The 24,654-nt window shown below is 43.0% G+C and overlaps 3 protein-coding genes across 3 annotated transcripts; all 3 read right to left on the minus strand.

The window, feature by feature from the left end:
• Positions 1-3,840: 3,840 nt before the first annotated feature.
• LOC109530045 (scavenger receptor cysteine-rich type 1 protein M130-like) lies at positions 3,841-7,836 on the minus strand. Its single transcript, XM_019893559.1, has 7 exons — positions 7,718-7,836; positions 7,535-7,612; positions 6,337-6,672; positions 6,046-6,254; positions 5,673-5,824; positions 4,830-5,107; positions 3,841-4,291 (listed from the first exon to the last, which is right to left on the minus strand). Exons 2-6 carry the CDS (start codon positions 7,593-7,595, stop codon positions 4,840-4,842), a joined length of 1,026 nt encoding a protein of 341 aa, XP_019749118.1. The 5' UTR covers positions 7,596-7,612; positions 7,718-7,836; the 3' UTR covers positions 3,841-4,291; positions 4,830-4,839.
• A 10,247-nt stretch (positions 7,837-18,083) lies between these two features.
• On the minus strand, positions 18,084-19,034 carry LOC109530052 (scavenger receptor cysteine-rich type 1 protein M130-like). The gene is made up of 2 exons (XM_019893573.1): positions 18,559-19,034; positions 18,084-18,476 (listed from the first exon to the last, which is right to left on the minus strand). The coding sequence occupies exons 1-2, from the start codon at positions 18,911-18,913 to the stop codon at positions 18,085-18,087; spliced, it is 747 nt and encodes a 248-aa protein (XP_019749132.1). The 5' UTR covers positions 18,914-19,034; the 3' UTR covers position 18,084.
• A 2,479-nt stretch (positions 19,035-21,513) lies between these two features.
• On the minus strand, positions 21,514-24,303 carry LOC109530092 (dynein intermediate chain 3, ciliary-like). The gene is made up of 5 exons (XM_019893659.1): positions 24,052-24,303; positions 23,778-23,913; positions 23,547-23,693; positions 23,265-23,435; positions 21,514-22,485 (listed from the first exon to the last, which is right to left on the minus strand). The coding sequence occupies exons 1-5, from the start codon at positions 24,060-24,062 to the stop codon at positions 22,474-22,476; spliced, it is 477 nt and encodes a 158-aa protein (XP_019749218.1). The 5' UTR covers positions 24,063-24,303; the 3' UTR covers positions 21,514-22,473.
• Positions 24,304-24,654: the final 351 nt, after the last annotated feature.

A 24,654-nucleotide genomic window follows, 5' to 3' on the forward strand; every position in this document is an offset into this window, starting at 1 on the left:
CGTCCGCGACCCGGGTATCCTTCCGTTATTGTCCCTCATATAATAATCGTCCTCCGTCCCCATGCTGGTGCCTCCAAAATGATCATCAAGTGATAGACTTGTTGCCCTTTTTTATAGCTACCAGCATCAGAAGCACACGCGCAAAAGCTGTGTGTGATTCAAATGTGGAGAAATAGCCAATTTTGGTTTGCCTCTTCCACTCATACTTCCAATTCCTTACTTCAAACTTCATTTTCCAATTGCAGCCCTCTCAAATTTTCCATGGTGAAAACCACCGGTTATTTAGGGCAGTCTCCACCAAGTTTATAGCAGTTTTTAATTGCGCCCAAATCTTAGTAGATCACAAGCGTCGCACCCAGCAGCAACATGTGCAGTCTGTTCGTGTGAACAAGCAATTTAATGCCCACTTTTTCGGATTTTACTCAGTCAGTGTCATGAGGGATCTTAGATGTTCCTATCTATTGTTGGGTCAACATTTACTGTTGCGCAACCGAGAAATGCTATAATCCGGGCCAATGTGCATCCCAATGTGCGGCCCATGTGTGCTTATTGTCATTGCTGCAGTAGCTATTGTTGACTGTAAATGGAGTATCTGGTAGTTCATTTTCGTCATCTCATTAACGTGTCAGAGAATGTGGACGGAGCATGTGGTGCTTTTAATCATAACCCAATAAGGTATCTGACTCTGGTAAGAATTTCATCGTGAAAGTTCTCTTAGCTTTGGGGAACGATGGGTTTTCTTGGGCAGGTCTGGTTTGACTCACACTGTCGGTGGTCCAGCCTCAAAGTCTCACCTCTAATCAAATCAAGACGACTGAGGCCATCTCTGGACAAATCTAGTGTCACTTCCTTCGACCGAAGTGACAGCTGTTCCATGAAAAGGTCATATTGTGTGTTGAAGTATGGGAATACCCTCATTTAGAGGTCATGACTTGATGACAATCTCTGAAGTTCATAACCCAATAAGGTATGTGACTCTGGTTAGAATTTCATCGTGAAGGTTCTCTTAGCTTTGGGGAACGATGGGTTTTCTTGGGCAGGTCTGGTTTGACTCACACTGTCGGTGGTCCAGCCTCAAAGTCTCACCTCTAATCAAATCAAGACGACTGAGGCCATCTCTGGACAAATCTAGTGTCACTTCCTTCGACCGAAGTGACAGCTGTTCCATGAAAAGGTCATATTGTGTGTTGAAGTATGGGAATACCCTCATTTAGAGGTCATGACTTGATGACAATCTCTGAAGCTGTTGGATAAAAGTGAAAATGTTCCAAGTTGAGCTGAAATGTGGCTTTGTTAAACCTAGACAAGGGATCCTTTTACCTCGATGGGCCGGGACTATTTCCTCTCCCTCCTTTCATCCCTCTCCCATACCCACCCTCCATTTGTCGTCTTTCAAGACTACACATCTTCTCGTCAATCCGCCTTTTGCTCTTTCCATCTGTCTCTTCTCCCTTTTACTGATTCCCAGTGAAGATTCTGCCAAAGGAATTAGGAGAGTCTTTTATTCACAGGTCTTCACGCGTGCGTGTGCGCGTGCATGTGTGTGTGTGTGTGTGTGTGTGTGTGTGTGTGAGTTAATTACTGCTCTGCCAAGTGACTCTACAGCTGTAACCTCAAGTCTCTCCATTGGCTCGTCTCCTAAATCAAGATGAGCAAAAAATGGGGGAAACACGTAAACACACACATGCACACACACGCACACCTGCATTTTACGTTTCCATCGATGCAGACGACATGGTTACCATGCAGTTCAATTAACCCTTTCAGGCACCCTGTAACCTGATAACATGATAAGCTGTCCACTGTAGTAAACGCCGTCCCCTCAAGGGTTAAATTGCTTCGCATCTTTCTTGGTAAAAGAAACCAAACTGCTCTGGCTTGACTGGTGTTGAGACGTTCCGTTTTTCTCATGCAGTCACTTAACACACAAATACTATTCATCATACCCACATTAAAGAGGAGCCATCCATGCATTCATTCATGTTCCATACCCTCATGAGGGTCAAGCGGTGGCCGACAGACAAGATTGGTGTGGCAGATGTGATTACCACAGTGTCGCCGCGCTGCTTGACTCTTACAGGCAAGTCAATGGGAATACAATAAGGTCATATAACTTATTTAAGAAAACCTGCTGTCAGGAAGTCCCCAAGATACAAATCAGCCATTTTGAGCATGTAATTCTTTTAACATACTGATGGACCTGCGTTTACCATGAGGTTCGGCTCCTGCAGCAGGAACATAACTCAAATGAGCCATATCCTAATGAAGTAGCATCGTTATAATTAATTACAAATTAAATATTTGTATGAAAAATACTAGTAGGCCGCAAATATGAAATATTCTACTTATACAAACAAATGGAACAGCAACAACTGAGTGTGTCTTCTTGTGCCACGTAAAAACATATTTTTCAATTTCAATGCTGTGCCTTAAGCATCATTGGTTTTACTTGCAAAATATACGAACTTCATGCCACTTTCAAAATTGACCCCCTGTAGATTTTTCAGTTTCCATATTATATACTGTATATCCATCCATCCATTTTCCGATCTGCTTTATCCTCACAAGGGTCGCGAGAGCCTATCCCAGCCGTCTTCGGGCAGTAGGCGGGGGACACCCTGAACCGGTTGCCAGCCAGTCGCAGGGCACACAGAGACGAACAACCATCCGTGCTCACAATCACATCTAGGGACAATTTTGAGTGTTCAGTCAGCCTGCCATGCATGTTTTTAGAATGAGGGAGGAAACCGGAGTACCCGGAGAATACCCACGCAGCCTCAGGGAGAATATGCAAACTCCACACAAGGAGGCCGAAGCTGAAATTGAACCATATGTGCGTGTGTGTGTGTGTGTGTGTGTGTGTGTGTGTGTGTGTGTGTGTGTGTGTGTGTGTGTGAGATTATGTCCCTTTTTTCTCATTTTTTTTAGAATACACGTGTAAGTCTCTGCAACCACAGCAACAAAAACAACAACAAAAGTGTTTCAAAACTTGCATCAACCACGAATCCCCTCGCCGCCTCTCCAAAGGTATGACGTCACACACACCGTCAAAGAAGTCATTCACAATAAGTTGGTTGAAAACATTAAAAAAACATTTCGTCAAAAATGTACACCAAACGTAGTGTGTGAAAGGAGCAATAAAACACAATATGCGTTAAAATATAAAACACAAACACATCAGCACCTTTTTATAGATTCGTGATGAAAATAGTGTAAGGAATGTGCAACTTAAATATAATAATAATAAAATCCCCACTCCCACTTTACATTGTATTAGCGCTTATTGAAAGTGATTGGGACAAGCGGAAGAAGATCAATGAGGCAGCCAAGCATTGTCGAGAGAAGTGGCGACCCAATGATATGGAATTGGAAATGCGGGTCTTCAACCTGCCGGAGCATCAAGTTCTGCTTTGGCCTGGTCAAAGACTTTTCACATGTTTCCATCCTGCCGCTCACACAGTCGACTCCAAGCTCAACGCAAGGCTCTGATGACGTATTAGACATATGTCGGATGTACTCAGGCAATCATCGATCACAACACAACGCCATAAGTAAAAAGACAGGCCCTCCGTTGCCATCTGATGAGCTTTGGGTGTCTTCCCTTTATAGTTTACATGCATAATTGGCTGGCTACCGGTTCAGGGTGTACCCCTCCTACTGCCCGAAAACAGCTGGGATAGGCTCCAGCACGCCCCGCGACCCTTGTGAGGAGAAGCGGATCGGAAGATAGATGGATGGGTGGATAACTATGTGTTGATTTATTATCGTGTCATATTTATTTATTTGTTCACTTAATGATCTGCCTCAACCCTCGGCTTAATTTAGCTGACAACAGTTGAATCAGGGTCGTCGGGACATTTATTTTTTTTCCACTTTTGGCATTGGCAATATTATCACATCCAAGAAATCATTCAGCATTTGCAAAGTAACACACTTCACACATCCTTTTTCATTTTAATGAAGACCACAAGATCCTTTAATTTGAAACACAAGACATTCTTTTCAAAATGATTCTATCCTTTAATTTGAAGATGATTTGTTGATTTTTATGAGTCACTCAACCCTTCTGCCTCACACTCAGGAGGTCCGAATCCAATCTCCATGTGGAGTTTGCACTTTCTCCTCATGCTTGAGTGGATCTTCTCTTGATTCTCCAGCCACACCCGTGCCCCCACCGCCACATCTCAAAAACTTTCTTCGGTGAATGAATTACTCATAAGAATGAAAGTGTGAATGATTGTTTGATTTGTTGCCCGTGTTTGACTGCTGAATGGTCGACGGTGTACCCCACCTCCGAACCAGGTCATTCTTTTTTAGTGGATGTCACTCAGATGATTTCTCCCCTGAAGATAAAAAAAGGAAACAGGGAGAAAATACCTTTGTAATTATTTCTATTTTGTCAACACACTGTATAGCCCGATATCCGAATGAGTATGCTTACAAGTGATTGGGCCAATGGTGAGTGGCTTCATTGGGGCAGAGTCTGAGAAAGAGCGGCTTGCTCTCGCCACGCAAGGCTACGTGAAAAGGAAAACGATATCACCAAGTGGTTCATAAACAATGGACAAGTCGTTGCCATGCTGTGCATCAAACAGAATAGAGTATACTGTATTACTGACCGGAATGCAAGAGTGCCTCCCGCGGTCACACAGGCTGAAGGTACAGTGGAGGTAAACATCTCGGTATTCTCCCTGAGGTGGGAGGAAGAGGGCAGAGAAACGAGCCTGAAGCGACGAGCCACTCTCGACCACCGACACTTGTCGGGGATCAGCGGCACATCTAAAACAGCCGAGGGGAGACATCATTGGTTATCATCCTCTTTTAGTCACGAATCTATAGTCATTCCAACTGAGGAGACGCATACTTGTCATGGATGAGAGAGTATGGCTCAGCGGTCGCGGGATCTGGGGAGTGGGAAGCAAAGCAATCCTCCAAAACGAGTGCCAAGCCGGGATCTCCTTTGTCCACAGAGACCTCCACATACAAAAGTGAGCCCACTGGAAGGACGACCGCACCCGCTGCAAAAGGCTCTGTGTAATTGGAGGTGTGGTACAAGACCATGGAGGCTCTGATTTCGTCACCCGGCATACCACTAGCACCTTCCGGACTGTCAACAAAAAAGAGTACATATCATAAATCAAGGTAAGTGTCTCTCTTCACGATTAATCTACAACTCTGAACATCGTTACATAAATCTTTATAACACCAAAGACATATTTGCCAATTTCGAATATCAATACACTGCTGTCAGGGAAGTGACCCGGACAGTTTGAATGGAGAGACTCGATTCGGGAACAGATCAGTCCGCACCTGGAGGCCAAGACACCTCCCGGTACAAACAATGGCGACTTTGTTATTTCAATGGGTACTCTTTCCGTGAATTGAGACAACTGTCACTTCACTCAAGGACAACTTATCATAGTGGATAGTACAATTACTTTTTTTTTTTTTACAGCAAGAAATATTGACCATATCTACAACATAGAAATGCTTTTGCTTTATCTGAAAAATCAGCCAAATAGAAATGCACTTCCATCAATATACAGTATTTCCCATTTTAAACACTGACTAGAAATGGAATGACTGTACACCTGCAACACTGTTTCTTATTAAATCACAGTTCACAGCCAAGTAATTCACAGCAAAGATCACCCTAGTTATGATATACTCACTCCAGGGCCGGCCTGATGGCGACATTCAGCATGCTGTTTGTGTACCGGGGATAGGCACACGAGAAAGGAAGTTTCAGAGGAAGAGAGAAGGATGGCCCGTTTGTTGGGTAGATGAATAGACTGTTGGAGTAGATGAGGTGTGTCTGGTTGGTCTGCAAGACAGATGTTCATGAGATAGAACATTAACATTTCATTCAATCACAGCTTTGATATTGGTGATAGCGATCAAGAAAAACACCCCCCCACCCCCACACTCTCCCCAAAAACAAGGATTACTACCCTCTAAAAAAAGAAATATTTTAGACAGCACAACAAGAGACCCACCAGATAGATGTGTTAAAGTGTCTTGTTTGTTGTTTTGATTTGTTTTTACCGTCAGCATGTTTCCACAGGCACCTGCCCGAGTGTCGGCCTCGTACCACACAATGCCACTCTGCTCCCTGACCCGGGAACAGCTGCGATCTGCCAGGTTGCCAGAACGTGGGTTGTAACCAGCCTTTTCTACCCGAAGCGAATTCAGGCCCGCTTTGATTTTGTCAAAACCACAAATAAGGTGCGAGGGTCCGAGTGAAGCTCGGTCATCTAAACAAAACAAAAAAAAATGCATGAGTTCATTATTTTCATGGTTTCTGTGTAATTATGCCAAAACTCAATCCAAAGTTACCTTCACAAACAACACCGACAGACTCATCGTGAACACAGTTGAAATCCCCAATCTCTTTGTGATTGCACTCTCCCAGCTTTGCTTCACTTCCGGTGCATTGGAATTCATCCAGCCTCATGGTCGCTGGGCCCTTTCCAAAGCGAGCATACCACGTAGTCGCCAGGGCCCTGCCGCAGCCCAACTGTCTGCACACCACTTGTGCACGCTTCAGGTCCCAGAAGTGGTCGCACATCGTTCCCCACTGTCCGCGTAGGAAGACTTCCACTGTGCCGAAGCAGGCGGTGTTTCCACCATCCACCAGACGGACCTCTACCTCATCCGCTGGTTGTTGTGGTACTGTTGGGAAAGGATACATTGTACTAGTGTAGTGCTTCTCAATTATTTTCTGTCATGCCCCGCCGAGGAAGAAGAAAGCATCTCGCACCCCCACAACTCCCGCACGACTATCAATAGTATCATTTGTCTATAAAATTGTGATAAGCACACCTTTGCATAACACTGTATTCGTATTAACCTTTAAGAGAATAAAAAAAGAAAGAAAGATGGACCAACTTACAACAAAGAAAAGCTTTATTAACTGTCACAGAAAAGATTTAAAGTTCAACTGAAATTCAAAAATACAATTAAATCCTTAATTAAACATTTTTTGACTGACCATGTCAAACCACACGATACTGAAAAATAAAATTGCATAAAATCAATAAATAATAATGCATTCCATCTGATCACCAAAATTAACTCAGGAGCACAATATTAAAAAAAAAAAACAACAAAAAACAAAAAAAAAACGTTCCCCTGCAAAACAAAAATGTATCAAATAATTTGTGCTGATTTTTTTTTAATCAAAGATGACGTCTGGATTAATGGCTACAAGTAGCAGTCATAAAAGCGGGATGATTTTTGGCAGACAAAAGACGAAAAACTATTCACATCCACATCCGCACTGCCACTGAGTGGGAACCGATAACACGCTGCCTGGTCTCAAGCCAGGCGAGTGTACAACGACACCATCAGCGACTCAGGCAAAGTACAAAGCTTGAATTTGGCATGATAGTCTGGAATGTTTCCTGGAAGAATGCATTTATTGTTGTTTGGATACTGCAGTTGGTTAATTTGCTTGGAATTACTTCTATTCTTATCTCACTGAGTATGAGAGGACATCATACCAAATCATATCAAAATAAGGTGAAAACTTTACCTGATCCTCTTATCATGAGCTGCAAAATCAGAAACAGCAATAGTCTTCCTGGCATCCCCATCCTGGCCGCGTGTCGACCTCGAGGCGAAAGAAAAACCATGAAATCCATTCATTTTGAAAAAATGGTTGACGAGATGTGAATAATAGGCAATCATGAAATCTTGAGCAAATTGCTTTTCTTACCTTGCGACTGTTTTGTTTCCTCCGCCTGCTCCACTTGGTTATTTGAATACAGGCTGGAGACAATGAACAGTTTCTTCGAAGGTTTTATTTGCAGAATATTCCGAGCCCGTGAGCTACAAGGAGTAGATCACAAGTACAAAGACACGACTCGCAACATATTTATATCATCAGAAGGGCGGTATCGAAACTCTTGTGCGACACCGGGACTTTCGTTTGTGCCAACTCACGGCGCATTCCGATGGCGCTGTGCATCACCACAAAGTCTCCAGTAAGCAGTGTAGCAAAATGAAGGATACATCTGGCTACAAAACAGAGTTTCGCTGCAGACGTGAGAAAGTTATACAGGCATGACTAAATATGGGCAAAAGACACACTTCATTAACTATCTATCGATCTATCCTCCGCATGTTCGTTGATTTTGGATGATGAGGATGTTGGTGATCCAAATACACGAACAGTACCTTCAAAGGTTTTATTTGCAGAATATTCCGGGCACCCATGGTTCCTCCTCCTGCGATCACGAGTGCTCAGGAGGAGGAACATATTTCTTTCATCAGAAGGGCGGTATCGAGACTGTGGTGCGACCTCGAGACTTCAGTGTCTCCTAAACCGATTCTTAGCTTGTATCAACCCGTCTCCACAAAGTCTCCAGTCAGCAGTGTATCAAGGCTAACAGGTGGCTCCAAGGACGCGCCTGGTTTACTGCGGGCATAAGAATGTTATACAGGCCAGAGTGAATATGGCGGAAGACACACATCATTGCATTATTTTAATCAAATATTGTTGAGAAACACAAAAGACCGCGGCAGAGGTTTCACTCGCCACCTGCAGGTGGTTCCTCTTGTTCTTCGTTTTCTTGTTGGCATTGCTGTTTTTAGTGCTGGTATCCTTTCTTCTTCATGTTTGTGTTCTTTTTCTTGTTTTTAATTTGATCAGATCTTGTTTGAAGCTTTAAAAGTGTACAAAAGTCATTGCGTAAACTTGTCAAATGTTTACGTGCAGGATATCGAAGTTGGCTTGGCAAACCTTCATCCTCGTAAGAAGTTTGCGTGCATCAAAACCATTTGCAATCACAACAGCTTTTTTTCACATAGATATGGAGCTGTTTTTATTTATCTATTTATCTATTTATTCATTTATTTGTAGTCGCCTACTTCGTCCCCATTTACAAGTTTACCCACAACTGAAGCGTCAATTTGTCTTGTCGAGTCAAAAGTAACATTTCAGCAACGCTTCATCCTGCATGTGAACGTGCTGCGACAGTACTTCTTTATCTCACTGTTGCGTTAATAACCACACAGATGATAAATCTCAAGCTCTTTCCTTATTTTTATCTTTTAAGGTGCCAGCAGAATCACCTCCAGATCAACCCCGGGAAAACTAAGGAGTTGGTTTTGGATTTCTGCAGGAAACAGTCTTCACCTGCACCGATGAACATCCACTGTACGGACATAGAGAGGGTGACCTCCTGCAAGTACCTGGGTGTTCTTCTCAACAATAAGCTTGACTGGTCTACCAACACGGACGCCCTGATCAGGAAGGGACAGAGCCGCCTCTTCCTACTCAGGAAACTGAGGTCTTTTGGGGTTCAGGGGTCACTCCTTAAGACCTTCTATGACTCTGCGGTGGCTTCAGCCATCCATTATGGCTTGGTCTGCTGGTCAGGCAGCATCTCAGCACGGGACAGAGAAAGACTGGACCAACTGGTCAGGAGGGCCAGTTTCGTCCTGTGCTGCTCCCTGGACACTCTGGAGGAGGTGGGCAACAGCTATGCTGGCCAGACCCTCCCACAGCCCTCCAGCCCACCCAGACAGCACTGGGTAGCTCCTTCAGCCAGAGACTGTTACATTCGCGCTGCAAGAAGGAGAGATACCGCCGCTCGTTCCTACCGACTGCTGTCAGGCTGCTAAATAAACAAACGTGAAAAAAACCTGGACTCATACATTGTAAATAGCACAGCCACCTTATGCAGCATATATGCAGTTGCATATATGCTTATATTTATATTTGATATTTTATATCTTTACCTGCTTTATTTTCTTTTCTACCCCCCACCCCCCCTTCAATTTTTGCTGTTGTAGATTGCAAATTTCTCCGTTGAGGGACAAATAAAGGTTTCTTATCTTATTTTTATCTATTTATTTTTTCACCTTGAGCCAAGAAACCACTCATGCGACACGGACCACCCCTGGCTTCGGTTCTAATTGGTTTCTGTTTTTCATTGGGTTGTGCTTCGTTCAATGGTTGGTGAGATTCCAGTTGTGTTCTGTAGTGGCCCTTTTCCACCTCGCTTGTGCTAGTTCCGGCCCAGTGCCCAGATTAGCTCCAGTTCTTTATTTTCTCATTCTCTAGCTCGGGTGCTTCAAATTGGGACCAAAGCGGCCCCCAATTATGTGTTGGGTCAGACTCTAGCAGCAACCACGTCGGGAGGTGGCGCGGGGTTTTCGTGACGATCGCAGATGTAGCAGAATGACTCCCTGGACGCACGGAAGGTTTGCACAAACTGTTGAGAGGTGAACTTTGCCGATGGCGAATGTGCCCAGCTAGCACGCGATCTCCCACTCGAGGCCAGCCTCGTGACCATCTACAATGATTAAGAAAGATTGAAGCGTTTGCTGGTTGCATGTCCACGACTGTTATATCCTATATACAAGTGTAAGCTTTTGTTAAATTGTTCATTATTATCATTTTATGTTTGAACATTACAGTATTGTCTTTGATGTTAAAGTTACCTAAATTATATTCTCTTTAATAATTTCTTAAACATGTTTATGTTGAGAGCGTCTGATTGGCTGAAGGAAACAGGAAGTGTTTTAGTAGCCGGAAGAAGGTGTTGTGTTCTCGAACGTGCTTCGGTGCAGACGTCTTTTTGTCCCTTTTAATAAAACTGCATTCAAAGGATTCCATCTCTCCTTTTGCCCATTCCGAACGAGCACCAATTTTCTTTTTTTTTTATGGGGGTCATGGTTTGGTTTTAATTGGGTCCTTACTTCCAGTTTGCTCTGAGATTGCTTTTGTTCTGTTTGTTTCTGCACTTGGGCTCAGTTGGTTTCAGATTGTAGATGGCGAAGAACACATTTACATGTGTGCATGTGTGTGTTTGTGTATGTGTGTGTCTGTGTGTGTGTAGGAGCAGTGGCAAGTAGCTATTAGAATTCCCTTTTTGTTGTTTGGATCGGACCGAACATTGAAGCTTATCAGGAGACAATGAACAGTTTCTTCGAAGGTTTTATTTGCAGAATATTCCGAGCCCGTGAGCTACAAGGAGTAGATCACAAGTACAAAGACACGACTCGCAACATATTTATATCATCAGAAGGGCGGTATCGAAACTCTTGTGCGACACCGGGACTTTCGTTTGTGCCAACTCACGGCGCATTCCGATGGCGCTGTGCATCACCACAAAGTCTCCAGTAAGCAGTGTAGCAAAATGAAGGATACATCTGGCTACAAAACAGAGTTTCGCTGCAGACGTGAGAAAGTTATACAGGCATGACTAAATATGGGCAAAAGACACACTTCATTAACTATCTATCGATCTATCCTCCGCATGTTCGTTGATTTTGGATGATGAGGATGTTGGTGATCCAAATACACGAACAGTACCTTCAAAGGTTTTATTTGCAGAATATTCCGGGCACCCATGGTTCCTCCTCCTGCGATCACGAGTGCTCAGGAGGAGGAACATATTTCTTTCATCAGAAGGGCGGTATCGAGACTGTGGTGCGACCTCGAGACTTCAGTGTCTCCTAAACCGATTCTTAGCTTGTATCAACCCGTCTCCACAAAGTCTCCAGTCAGCAGTGTATCAAGGCTAACAGGTGGCTCCAAGGACGCGCCTGGTTTACTGCGGGCATAAGAATGTTATACAGGCCAGAGTGAATATGGCGGAAGACACACATCATTGCATTATTTTAATCAAATATTGTTGAGAAACACAAAAGACCGCGGCAGAGGTTTCACTCGCCACCTGCAGGTGGTTCCTCTTGTTCTTCGTTTTCTTGTTGGCATTGCTGTTTTTAGTGCTGGTATCCTTTCTTCTTCATGTTTGTGTTCTTTTTCTTGTTTTTAATTTGATCAGATCTTGTTTGAAGCTTTAAAAGTGTACAAAAGTCATTGCGTAAACTTGTCAAATGTTTACGTGCAGGATATCGAAGTTGGCTTGGCAAACCTTCATCCTCGTAAGAAGTTTGCGTGCATCAAAACCATTTGCAATCACAACAGCTTTTTTTCACATAGATATGGAGCTGTTTTTATTTATCTATTTATCTATTTATTCATTTATTTGTAGTCGCCTACTTCGTCCCCATTTACAAGTTTACCCACAACTGAAGCGTCAATTTGTCTTGTCGAGTCAAAAGTAACATTTCAGCAACGCTTCATCCTGCATGTGAACGTGCTGCGACAGTACTTCTTTATCTCACTGTTGCGTTAATAACCACACAGATGATAAATCTCAAGCTCTTTCCTTATTTTTATCTTTTAAGGTGCCAGCAGAATCACCTCCAGATCAACCCCGGGAAAACTAAGGAGTTGGTTTTGGATTTCTGCAGGAAACAGTCTTCACCTGCACCGATGAACATCCACTGTACGGACATAGAGAGGGTGACCTCCTGCAAGTACCTGGGTGTTCTTCTCAACAATAAGCTTGACTGGTCTACCAACACGGACGCCCTGATCAGGAAGGGACAGAGCCGCCTCTTCCTACTCAGGAAACTGAGGTCTTTTGGGGTTCAGGGGTCACTCCTTAAGACCTTCGTTGACTCGGTGGTGGCTTCGGCCATCCATTACGGCATTGTCTGCTGGTCATGGGGCAGAGAGAGACTGGAGCGACTGGTCAGGAGGGCCAGTTCTGTCCTGGGCTGCTCCCTACACACTCTGGAGGAGGTGGGCAACAGGAGGATGCTAGCTAAGCTAAAAGCTATGATGGACAGTCCCTCCCACGCCCTCCAGCCCACCCAGACAGCACTGGGTAGCTCCTTCAGCCAGAGACTGTTACATTCGCGCTGCAAGAAGGAGAGATACCGCCGCTCGTTCCTACCGACTGCTGTCAGGCTGCTAAATAAACAAACGTGAAAAAAACCTGGACTCATACATTGTAAATAGCACAGCCACCTTATGCAGCATATATGCAGTTGCATATATGCTTATATTTATATTTGATATTTTATATCTTTACCTGCTTTATTTTCTTTTCTACCCCCCACCCCCCCTTCAATTTTTGCTGTTGTAGATTGCAAATTTCTCCGTTGAGGGACAAATAAAGGTTTCTTATCTTATTTTTATCTATTTATTTTTTCACCTTGAGCCAAGAAACCACTCATGCGACACGGACCACCCCTGGCTTCGGTTCTAATTGGTTTCTGTTTTTCATTGGGTTGTGCTTCGTTCAATGGTTGGTGAGATTCCAGTTGTGTTCTGTAGTGGCCCTTTTCCACCTCGCTTGTGCTAGTTCCGGCCCAGTGCCCAGATTAGCTCCAGTTCTTTATTTTCTCTTGCTCTAGCTCGGGTGCTTCAAATTGGGACCAAAGCGGCCCCCAATTATGTGTTGGGTCAGACTCTAGCAGCAACCATGTCGGAGGGTGGTGCGGGGTTATCGTGACGATCGCAGATGTAGCAGAATGACTCCCTGGACGCACGGAAGGTTTGCACAAACTGTTGAGAGGTGAACTTTGCCGATGGCGAATGTGCCCAGCTAGCACGCGATCTCCCACTCGAGGCCAGCCTCGTGACCATCTACAATGATTAAGAAAGATTGAAGCGTTTGCTGGTTGCATGTCCACGACTGTTATATCCTATATACAAGTGTAAGCTTTTGTTAAATTGTTCATTATTATCATTTTATGTTTGAACATTACAGTATTGTCTTTGATGTTAAAGTTACCTAAATTATATTCTCTTTAATAATTTCTTAAACATGTTTATGTTGAGAGCGTCTGATTGGCTGAAGGAAACAGGAAGTGTTTTAGTAGCCGGAAGAAGGTGTTGTGTTCTCGAACGTGCTTCGGTGCAGACGTCTTTTTGTCCCTTTTAATAAAACTGCATTCAAAGGATTCCATCTCTCCTTTTGCCCATTCCGAACGAGCACCCATTTTCTTTTTTTTTTATGGGGGTCATGGTTTGGTTTTAATTGGGTCCTTACTTCCAGTTTGCTCTGAGATTGCTTTTGTTCTGTTTGTTTCTGCACTTGGGCTCAGTTGGTTTCAGATTGTAGATGGCGAAGAACACATTTACATGTGTGCATGTGTGTGTTTGTGTATGTGTGTGTCTGTGTGTGTGTAGGAGCAGTGGCAAGTAGCTATTAGAATTCCCTTTTTGTTGTTTGGATCGGACCGAACATTGAAGCTTATCAAGCCAGCATCACTGCCAACAGTTAGTTTCTTCACATGTTTGTTATCCTACTTCAATGATTATAATTGCAAAGTTTCAAAGACAAGTCACTGTGTGCTTGCAGCCGAAACCGTTTGGAGAAGGGTGTCTAATGAGGATTTTCTGTGCTTGAAAACCACAGCAGTCAGCACGGCATCACGACGGGTGGTCGATCCACATCCTCCCCTCAGCTCTTAAAACAAATAAGCTTTTGATCCAAGAATGTCTCGATGTTTTGGTGCCATCGGGAAGAGTCTGTGTGCGCCTGTAAGGGCAGACATAAATGTCTTTATCTCTTCTCACATAATCGGGTGAGTGGGCACATTCAGAAATAACAGAGAAACATTATGTGTCTGATCAAATTACCGACATTAGCTTAAGAAAGAAGAAACAGCTGAATTTATAGTATTGGGCACCTTCAACTGTGACATATTTAACATATTGTAGATATATTTTTTACTGATCTAGAAAATAACATTGGCAGAGAACATTGTACTTTTTACACAGTTTCATGTCTAGTTGAAATCAAAGAAAATCTTTTCAGATGGCAACATTTTGCATGAATTTGTAATACGTGTGAAAGGGCAAATGTGTTGTGCTGACATAGTTGCATAATCTTGAAACAATTTGAGTAGACGTGGGCAGCCAACAAGAGCCAAAGAGAGGCGTACAAAAACAGATAGTCATGTTTTATTTTATTTAATTTGAGGGAGGGGAGTTGGGGAGGGGGTTGCTGCCCACTGATGACTTTTCAAATTATAGTTGAAACATTTGAAAAACTAGGGCAGATTTTCATGAAGGCCAGACAATTTATCACCGTTTAACGGACTTTTCTGTCTTGAATATCACAACAGCTGCTGGTCCATCTGCTGATTGAGTTTGATCATTGTCACATTTGGCCCCAATGCAAGCAGACTCTAACACAGAGGAATGTATCTTTTCTTTGACGACATTCAACATTTATCCATATGCAAGCCTGGAGCCTTGCCTTCGTGCTTCTGTGCTTGTGCGGAGGACCTAAATCATCACAATTAGTTACACAGCGACTTGTTTTCTGGTCAAATCAGATGGCAATAACACAGCAAAAAACAAAGATAACCTCCATGCAATGTTCCTTCTCTCACCTTTCGGCTTCTTGTCATTTCCTGTTTTTAGGGCCAATGGGTGAAGTTCAAAGTGAGTGAGTTGCTGATTAACATGCATTCATAGTGAAGTCAATGCATGAAGTGCACGTGGTCACAAAGATTACATGCCGCATAGACAAGGGATTCTGTACTCATAATGTAAGTCACTTTCTTACTATCCGAACGCTTGTTGCATGTCAGGTACACTATACACAGATCTGATCCGCTGGATCTGACTGGCAGATATTTCGTATTTTATTGTCATTTGACCAATCAATGATATCATTGATCAGATCCGCAAAATAACATGACAGCAAACACAGTCTGCACTGCCACGGTTAATAATCCTTGGTTTCAAACTGAATTGCTCTGAATAGGTGGGAATGAAATTCTGAGTAGTTGTTTGTTTGTAACATTAACGTCCAAAACATCTTCATCACAATTTGTTATATTCCCCACAATTTTCACAAATCTATACTACTGCTATTAGTCAGTCCACACAAGGGGGTGTTACTTTTCCAAATTATCGATCAATCTAAACGGCTTGCTCTCTTCGATGATGCAATGTTAATGATTGCACAAACGCTTTTGGGGTCACCTGAAAAGCGATGAGTTTGGAGGTACGAGGATTCCGTCCGACACCAGCGATATGTGCCTTGCAATTGTCTGGTGTACGTTTACTTGTTAACCGAGAGCCTCGTGAGGACACGGCCTACAGAAGATGGATGGATGATGGATGGATGGAAGTTTGTGTTCGATGTTTTTCTAAGGTTGTGTCTCAGTGACAGCACATTTAGTCTGTTAGGTTTGGGAAAGCGCACTCACAGTCATTGACATCACTTTTTATTTGGACTTTGTAAGCATGCGAACGTTTTATAAACTGTAGCGGATGAAGAAAAGATGTCGAGCGTTGCCATGGAAACAACGTTGATTGACATTTGCAAAATTTGATTAAACTAAACGGATCAAATTTGGCTGCTGGGGGAAAAAAAAACTTGGAGAGGAAGACAGATCCAGGAAGCAGGAGATGATGACAAACGATAACAGGCACTCATAGGATAAAGAGGAGAGAAGAAAGTAGAAAGAGTGTGTGGGTTACCACAAACATGTCACTGAGTGCTGTGTTTACGCTCTACTGCATCCCAAAGCCTGAAACCACACCACAGCACTCGTGTGCGTGCCTTCTGAGAAGCTGATGTGTGTCCTTGACAGACAGAATGTAAAATTATTTCAGCATTTTTTTAAAATTACTGCAGAAAATGAATATGTATGGTACCAACATGAGAATTAAAGCATTTTCATGTCTTCCATTTCTCCAACAACGAATCTGCTGAATGTCAGCCTCCAGTGACAGGTCAAGGTGTGTTTTTTCTTCACAGTACAACATTATCACAGTGGGTTTTCTTTTTTGTGTTTTTTTTTTTTTTTTAACATTATGCACACTAAGCAAGAAGATGAGGTCAAAGGAGTTGTGGGAACTTCATGAAAGCTATGGCGGCCGTATCGGAGGGAATAAATTGTCCCAAAAAAGGAGTGGAAAGACTGGGTGCAGAAAGATCATTGGAGGGGTTGGGGGCGGGGTACATGACTAAAGAGGAGTGAGTCAACGACTTTTTAAAAAGTAAGGTAAGTTTGTCAGGAAAGGGTGGGGGAGAAAAAACTGAGAGGATATAGAGACAGGAAGGAAGAGGAGGGTGGGCAAAAGAGCTGACAAGAGGAGAAAGACGGAGGAATTAAAAAGGGGAAAGACGTGGATTGAAGCTACTGGCCCAGGAGGGAGAGAAGAAGACATGTGAGGGAGGAACAGAGAGGAGGTGAGGGGGGGTGGTTCTTCCTTCAGATGCTTTCTGAGGTGAATGCTTGCAAGTAATTGGTTCCTGATGTTAACCTGAGCTTAGATGTGCAAAGAAAAGGCCCCTCTGTAACAGGCTAAAGTTTTGTTTTTTTTTCCCCCATGATGATCTATTTGACGCTACATTAGCATTTTAGCCGATAGCTCGTCCCTGAAGGGACAGTATAAAACGACGATACACACTAACACAACACAACACAAGAGAGAAAAGGAAACTGTACCTATCTTTCAAGAATTTGATATTCCACCTCAGATTGGCTCTTCGGTAAACAAAGTGTTTCGCACAGAACCAAATGACCGTCTTTTGAAAACATCTCATTTTATGATGTGATTGCAAGTTGCTCATGTGTCGCTATTAAAAAAAAAAAAAAAAAGCATCAGCTCGGCGTGACGACAACTCTTTCAGGGTGATTGCGCAATAGGGCTATATTTGCCAGCAGAAATCCATTACAAAAGGGATGCTATCGCAAAAGGTAGCAACAGAAAGCTTTTTTATTATCTGTCACTACCTGAGATGAAGGAAGTCATTGTGGCAATCTGTCAGCTCGAGTTTTTTTCCCCTGCTCATTGAATAGGGGAGAGCAAAGCAGAGCGGTAGACTGTCGAGTCGACTTCTCATCTTTTGCTCTGTAAATGGGAGCCGCTGTTTATTCAAGTCAAATAGTGTCGATGTAAAAGAAGAGACGAGAGTGTATTATATGCTTGCAAAACATAAAAAAGGCTACACTTTTTAGTCAGGCTTCCTTTGGTCTTTTAGGTGCGGAGTGGTTTGCATTGTTCCCTTCTAGGTTCACGATTGGATGATGAATGATGAGTGGAGTTTGTAGTCCGTTTTTCAAAATAACCTGGACTAGATGGGGATATTGAAATTAAATGAATTTTGGCAAGGAAGAATAAATGTATTTTATTTTACGTTTTGCTGTTGCAGTCTGCTTGCATCAGGGGCAAATAATGCAGTGACCAACCACATCCAGCAGATGGAGCTCTGCTGAAAAAGCTCATGTTTGCCGGTAATTAACATTTCATTCAATCACAGCTTTGATATTGGTGATAGCGATCAAGAAAAACACCCCCCCACCCCCACACTCTCCCCAAAAACAAGGATTACTACCCTCTAAAAAAAGAAATATTTTAGACAGCACAACAAGAGACCCACCAGATAGATGTGTTAAAGTGTCTTGTTTGTTGTTTTGATTTGTTTTTACCGTCAGCATGTTTCCACAGGCACCTGCCCGAGTGTCGGCCTCGTACCACACAATGCCACTCTGCTCCCTGACCCGGGAACAGCTGCGATCTGCCAGGTTGCCAGAACGTGGGTTGTAACCAGCCTTTTCTACCCGAAGCGAATTCAGGCCCGCTTTGATTTTGTCAAAACCACAAATAAGGTGCGAGGGTCCGAGTGAAGCTCGGTCATCTAAACAAAACAAAAAAAAATGCATGAGTTCATTATTTTCATGGTTTCTGTGTAATTATGCCAAAACTCAATCCAAAGTTACCTTCACAAACAACACCGACAGACTCATCGTGAACACAGTTGAAATCCCCAATCTCTTTGTGATTGCACTCTCCCAGCTTTGCTTCACTTCCGGTGCATTGGAATTCATCCAGCCTCATGGTCGCTGGGCCCTTTCCAAAGCGAGCATACCACGTAGTCGCCAGGGCCCTGCCGCAGCCCAACTGTCTGCACACCACTTGTGCACGCTTCAGGTCCCAGAAGTGGTCGCACATCGTTCCCCACTGTCCGCGTAGGAAGACTTCCACTGTGCCGAAGCAGGCGGTGTTTCCACCATCCACCAGACGGACCTCTACCTCATCCGCTGGTTGTTGTGGTACTGTTGGGAAAGGATACATTGTACTAGTGTAGTGCTTCTCAATTATTTTCTGTCATGCCCCGCCGAGGAAGAAGAAAGCATCTCGCACCCCCACAACTCCCGCACGACTATCAATAGTATCATTTGTCTATAAAATTGTGATAAGCACACCTTTGCATAACACTGTATTCGTATTAACCTTTAAGAGAATAAAAAAAGAAAGAAAGATGGACCAACTTACAACAAAGAAAAGCTTTATTAACTGTCACAGAAAAGATTTAAAGTTCAACTGAAATTCAAAAATACAATTAAATCCTTAATTAAACATTTTTTGACTGACCATGTCAAACCACACGATACTGAAAAATAAAATTGCATAAAATCAATAAATAATAATGCATTCCATCTGATCACCAAAATTAACTCAGGAGCACAATATTAAAAAAAAAAAAACAACAAAAAACAAAAAAAAAACTTTCCCCTGCAAAACAAAAATGTATCAAATAATTTGTGCTGATTTTTTTTTAATCAAAGATGACGTCTGGATTAATGGCTACAAGTAGCAGTCATAAAAGCGGGATGATTTTTGGCAGACAAAAGACGAAAAACTATTCACATCCACATCCGCACTGCCACTGAGTGGGAACCGATAACACGCTGCCTGGTCTCAAGCCAGGCGAGTGTACAACGACACCATCAGCGACTCAGGCAAAGTACAAAGCTTGAATTTGGCATGATAGTCTGGAATAGAGGAGGTGAGGGGGGGTGGTTCTTCCTTCAGATGCTTTCTGAGGTGAATGCTTGCAAGTAATTGGTTCCTGATGTTAACCTGAGCTTAGATGTGCAAAGAAAAGGCCCCTCTGTAACAGGCTAAAGTTTTGTTTTTTTTTCCCCCATGATGATCTATTTGACGCTACATTAGCATTTTAGCCGATAGCTCGTCCCTGAAGGGACAGTATAAAACGACGATACACACTAACACAACACAACACAAGAGAGAAAAGGAAACTGTACCTATCTTTCAAGAATTTGATATTCCACCTCAGATTGGCTCTTCGGTAAACAAAGTGTTTCGCACAGAACCAAATGACCGTCTTTTGAAAACATCTCATTTTATGATGTGATTGCAAGTTGCTCATGTGTCGCTATTAAAAAAAAAAAAAAAAAAGCATCAGCTCGGCGTGACGACAACTCTTTCAGGGTGATTGCGCAATAGGGCTATATTTGCCAGCAGAAATCCATTACAAAAGGGATGCTATCGCAAAAGGTAGCAACAGAAAGCTTTTTTATTATCTGTCACTACCTGAGATGAAGGAAGTCATTGTGGCAATCTGTCAGCTCGAGTTTTTTTCCCCTGCTCATTGAATAGGGGAGAGCAAAGCAGAGCGGTAGACTGTCGAGTCGACTTCTCATCTTTTGCTCTGTAAATGGGAGCCGCTGTTTATTCAAGTCAAATAGTGTCGATGTAAAAGAAGAGACGAGAGTGTATTATATGCTTGCAAAACATAAAAAAGGCTACACTTTTTAGTCAGGCTTCCTTTGGTCTTTTAGGTGCGGAGTGGTTTGCATTGTTCCCTTCTAGGTTCACGATTGGATGATGAATGATGAGTGGAGTTTGTAGTCCGTTTTTCAAAATAACCTGGACTAGATGGGGATATTGAAATTAAATGAATTTTGGCAAGGAAGAATAAATGTATTTTATTTTACGTTTTGCTGTTGCAGTCTGCTTGCATCAGGGGCAAATAATGCAGTGACCAACCACATCCAGCAGATGGAGCTCTGCTGAAAAAGCTCATGTTTGCCGGTAATATAGTCCTGTTTAGTTCTTTTAGTCAGTCAAAGCAGCTCCCAGCATTTAGAAATTGCAGTTGATAGTTTGTCATTTTAAGCTTCGTTGCTCTCGTAACCGTTCCCCCCTCAGCGTCACCCTGACAACACCCCCCCCCTCCCCCGCCCTTCTTCATGTTGCGGCTCCATTTGTGCCATAAAACTTCTTTGCCTGTCATGTGCTCACTAACTACTTTTCCTCATCTGTTTTAGCCTTGCCTCATACCTCTGTGACAGGCAGGCTGACCAAGTCTGCTTCGTACTAAAACTGGGTTGAAACCGCATTTCAGCCCAGGATTCAGGGAATTCAGGCCCTGTGCTACACCTCGACACATTCAAAAATGACAGATGGATTTTTTTTAATCTGCTGAGCGAAAAGTCAGATGGAGGAGTAGGCCGGAGTTTTAAAAGGTTAAAGAATAAACATGTTTTCATAAACGGCAGATGCAACTTGCTGCGCATGTTGAAGATGGTCCTGTTGACAGGGACCATAATATACGTAGCAATTAGTCATAACAAACAATACAGGTCAGAAATAGTTGCAACAAAGTTTATAAATAGATTAAAATAGCAATCATAGCACTGATTTGGGATCAACACCGAATGTTCTGACCTCCCGTTCCAGAAATAACACTGCATTGTTTTCTGCAACCCAAGTAAATATTACCACATTTGAGCCTTGAAAACTCCACGTGACTGTGTACTTCCACTTATCCCAAACTACCTGTTGAATGGGATGTTTATATTGTATAAATGAAAATGCAGTGTTGACATGAACTATTTCAACGCTCGAGAAACGTCATTGGCCAACGATCCTGGGCAGAAAATGTTTTTAATTGCAATTTTATGCAAGGTTGACTGTCCTTTGTTCTTTGTGCATTCACATTGCAACATAACAACTGTTATGGCCTAATTGAGTAAAAAAAATATATAAATATATTGTACAGTTTGGGGGAAAAATATAACAATATTGGCAGAAACTACAAGTCTTAGTCAGAGCTGGTGTGTCCCCACCAAAACTAGAAGCGAGGACACACAATTGAGTCCAAACACAGATCGTACTTTGTGTAATAACTTTGCAGACAACCTTGAGCTCTTCCTTCCTGCTGACATTTTGACTGTCAGGGTTAGAGCAGTGGTTAGGTTTTCCCCTTCCCTCGTGTTTTCCTACTTTTCTATGTGGGCGTCTCCTCTGCTTGCTCATCCAAGCTACAACACATCAACAACAGTTCCTCTGTGACACTCTTAGTTAATGTTTCAGTCTTGCACTCTACTTCTCACCTACACACTCCTCAAAATGCCCTCAAAAAGTATTTGGAGTATTACATAAGAATTATTTACTGGTTGAAAGGAAGATGGACCGATTAGGCCTTTGACCGCAGATGCTGAAACCAACTTCAGTTTCATTCGGTCTGCTGTGACAAAGTGCAGGAATTCCAGAACGGTTTACCAATTAATGTTGCGTACAGCAAAGAAGTAATAGTGAGTTGCCATTTGATCTTGCCGATACCGTTACAATTTTAGTCAGACACACAGTGATTCGAAATCTATATTTCTCGCTTTAGCATAGAAAATAATTTGGAAGATAACTTTTGACGTTTGACTTTTGTTACCATGACAATCTGCAGCCACAAGCTGGTTGAAGCCAAATGTTGCTCTTCCAAAATAACTATTGGTGGATTTGAGAATCATGACCATCTTGCCGAGCACCATGTTGAAGTTACGCTAGTTGTTCTTGGACTACTGCTGGCATCTGCGGTCTGCTTCTCGGCTCTATGGGTAATTCTGTAAAGAAAGAAGAAGAAGCTAAGATGACAAACAAGTCATTAAAAAAAAGACAAAATTTGATTGTTTTATTGTGTGAAACCCATAAGTTAATAATTCCACAAAATGAGTCCTGAAGTGAGGGACGCCATCAAAAAGAAGTTCTATCAGACTTTTTTGGCAGGCCAAGCAGAATGCAACTTGAATGGTTGCTGAGGCGAAAACTCAATCGTTGAGCTCAAGGAAAGCCGAGGTGATTGAAAAAGGTCCTCGGGGACAGGGCGCTCGGGATAAATTAGGTCAGCCAAGAGTTCCCAACAGCTCTGGATGTTCAAGGGGCTCTGTTGTTTGACCCACCTCTCAAACTAAATGTGGACATAGGAGACCATGCCTCTGGACTAATAGACCAGGTGGACCACATTTCCAAGAGCGAAACTGTAAGATCTATGCCAATAAAAGGGGAACACAATCCTCAGCTTCCCTGGTAAAATCTATCCTGTGGTTCTTAAGAGGAGGATCCATCGTGTAGTTGAATCTCCGATATTTGAAAACACCCACCATCGACCAGCATAGGTGGTCATAACATATGCTGGTTTTATGCTATTCTTGCTGGATCAATATACAATCAGCTTGCTTTGGTGCGGTTCAGCCACCAAATGGCATGTATGCATAGTAGAAGAGCTCTGCGAGGATACGATGTGACTAAAATGTATTAATCAGTATTATGGTCCTGAATATATAGCATCCGTCTGCGCTCCCACATATTTCGACAAAAAAAACAAAATTCAGCGTGGCTTTACCCGCTGTCTCGTCTCCCATTGCTTCCTCCTCTGCTCTGACTCCAACAGATTGTAGAAATCATATTCGGGTCTGAGGATCAGCTCCTTTGGACTTTCCTCCATGTTGCCGGCCTCGTCCCTCACTTTCTGAGCCCTGAGGATCTTTTCGCGCTTCGTCTCACGTTCCAACATCTTACAGCAGCAAGACGGACACAACGGGTTCAGCAACGTGATGTAAAACGTATTCTGATGTTAACTTAGTCATTATTAATAAGTAATTATTCAACATTTGGTATACCTCACCTCTCCCAGGAGGGCCTGCTCATTATTCTGTTGGGTGCACAGTCCTTTTGAGATTTCCATTAGAGAGATAACACCCAACTGAGAACCGCTAACTACCTTGGACCCAGCCTCATGCACCTGGACGCAACATAGAGGTTCATCACGCACCTGAAAAAAACAAAAAAAAACCCATCTTGTTGATTAAACAAGAGCAAAATGCTTTCACGGAAGCATGAGAGAATTCCTTGACACCTTGACACTTAGAGTGGGGTCATTCTGCTTAAACAAGATGTCCCAGATGTCCAGCACACCATCCATCTTCACGGTGAAGAAGAGCGAGGGTCTGACAGGACTCCAGCAAGCATCTGTTAAGTATGCCGTCTGGTGCCTGCTCACAACAAAGCCTGGTCATTGACCGCTCCCCAAATACATCCGAGATTGAAGCAACCAAAAGGGTGTGAAAAGTAACGACAATGACAGACCGTAAAGCAAGATGAAAACAGATGAGAACAAAATAAAATTGTACTTCGTCCACATGATCGATGACTCCTTGATGTCCTCTGACCAAATACGGGCGCCCCAGTCTCCCACGGTGAGGAAATTTTGCGAAAAGAAAGGGTTCTTCTGGATGGCATAGACAGGTCCATGGTGGCCATCGTATGTACAAACAATCTTCTCAGCCGGAGTCTCAGCTGCTCTGTTACAGTACACAACAGCCCCTTGTTCCGTTCCCACTATGAATGTATCTGGCTGTGGGTACAGAGGATGGTTATTATGAGCGCTCCAAAGCTTCACATATTTGTAAAGATTTTATTCATCAGATCGAGAGGAAAGAATTAAAACAATGCAAGGTTGCTGTAGATGTTAGGCACCACGGAGACAGGATGCGTTTGGGCATATTTTATTCCGACAGTCCAAATTGATTATCTAACGCACAGGTGTCAAAGTCAAGGCCCGGGGGCCAGATCTGGCCCGCCACATCATTTTATGTGGCCCACGGGAGCAAATCATGTCCATCAACTATCATGATCCTGTCACCCATGTCAAATTGTGATGGGTAATAAAGAACGTTGATATTTTACATCGGCCCTCCAAGGGAAGCCGTAACTCCGAAGTGGCCCGCGGAAAA

The sequence above is a fragment of the Hippocampus comes genome, unplaced genomic scaffold (assembly GCF_001891065.2).
Source record: "Hippocampus comes isolate QL1 unplaced genomic scaffold, H_comes_QL1_v1.1 scaffold123, whole genome shotgun sequence".
NCBI lineage: Eukaryota > Metazoa > Chordata > Actinopteri > Syngnathiformes > Syngnathidae > Hippocampus > Hippocampus comes.

What these genes read in the sequence shown, in the direction of transcription:
- LOC109530052 (XM_019893573.1), bottom strand. Translation starts at nt 18,913, where the DNA reads ATGTATCCTTTCCCAACAGTACCACAACAACCAGCGGATGAGGTAGAG. An exon ending in TGTCGGTGTTGTTTGTGAAG is followed by an intron (nt 18,477 to 18,558) that starts GTAACTTTGGAT and finishes TGTTTTGTTTAG; the next exon opens with ATGACCGAGCTTCACTCGGA.
- LOC109530092 (XM_019893659.1), bottom strand. An exon ending in ACCCCACTCTAAGTGTCAAG is followed by an intron (nt 23,694 to 23,777) that starts GTGTCAAGGAAT and finishes TGTTTTTTTCAG; the next exon opens with GTGCGTGATGAACCTCTATG. An exon ending in AGCAGGCCCTCCTGGGAGAG is followed by an intron (nt 23,436 to 23,546) that starts GTGAGGTATACC and finishes TGCTGCTGTAAG; the next exon opens with ATGTTGGAACGTGAGACGAA.
- LOC109530045 (XM_019893559.1), bottom strand. Translation starts at nt 7,595, where the DNA reads ATGGGGATGCCAGGAAGACTATTGCTGTTTCTGATTTTGCAGCTCATG. An exon ending in GCTCATGATAAGAGGATCAG is followed by an intron (nt 6,673 to 7,534) that starts GTAAAGTTTTCA and finishes CTTTCCCAACAG; the next exon opens with TACCACAACAACCAGCGGAT. An exon ending in CCTGTGGAAACATGCTGACG is followed by an intron (nt 5,825 to 6,045) that starts GTAAAAACAAAT and finishes TCTGTCTTGCAG; the next exon opens with ACCAACCAGACACACCTCAT.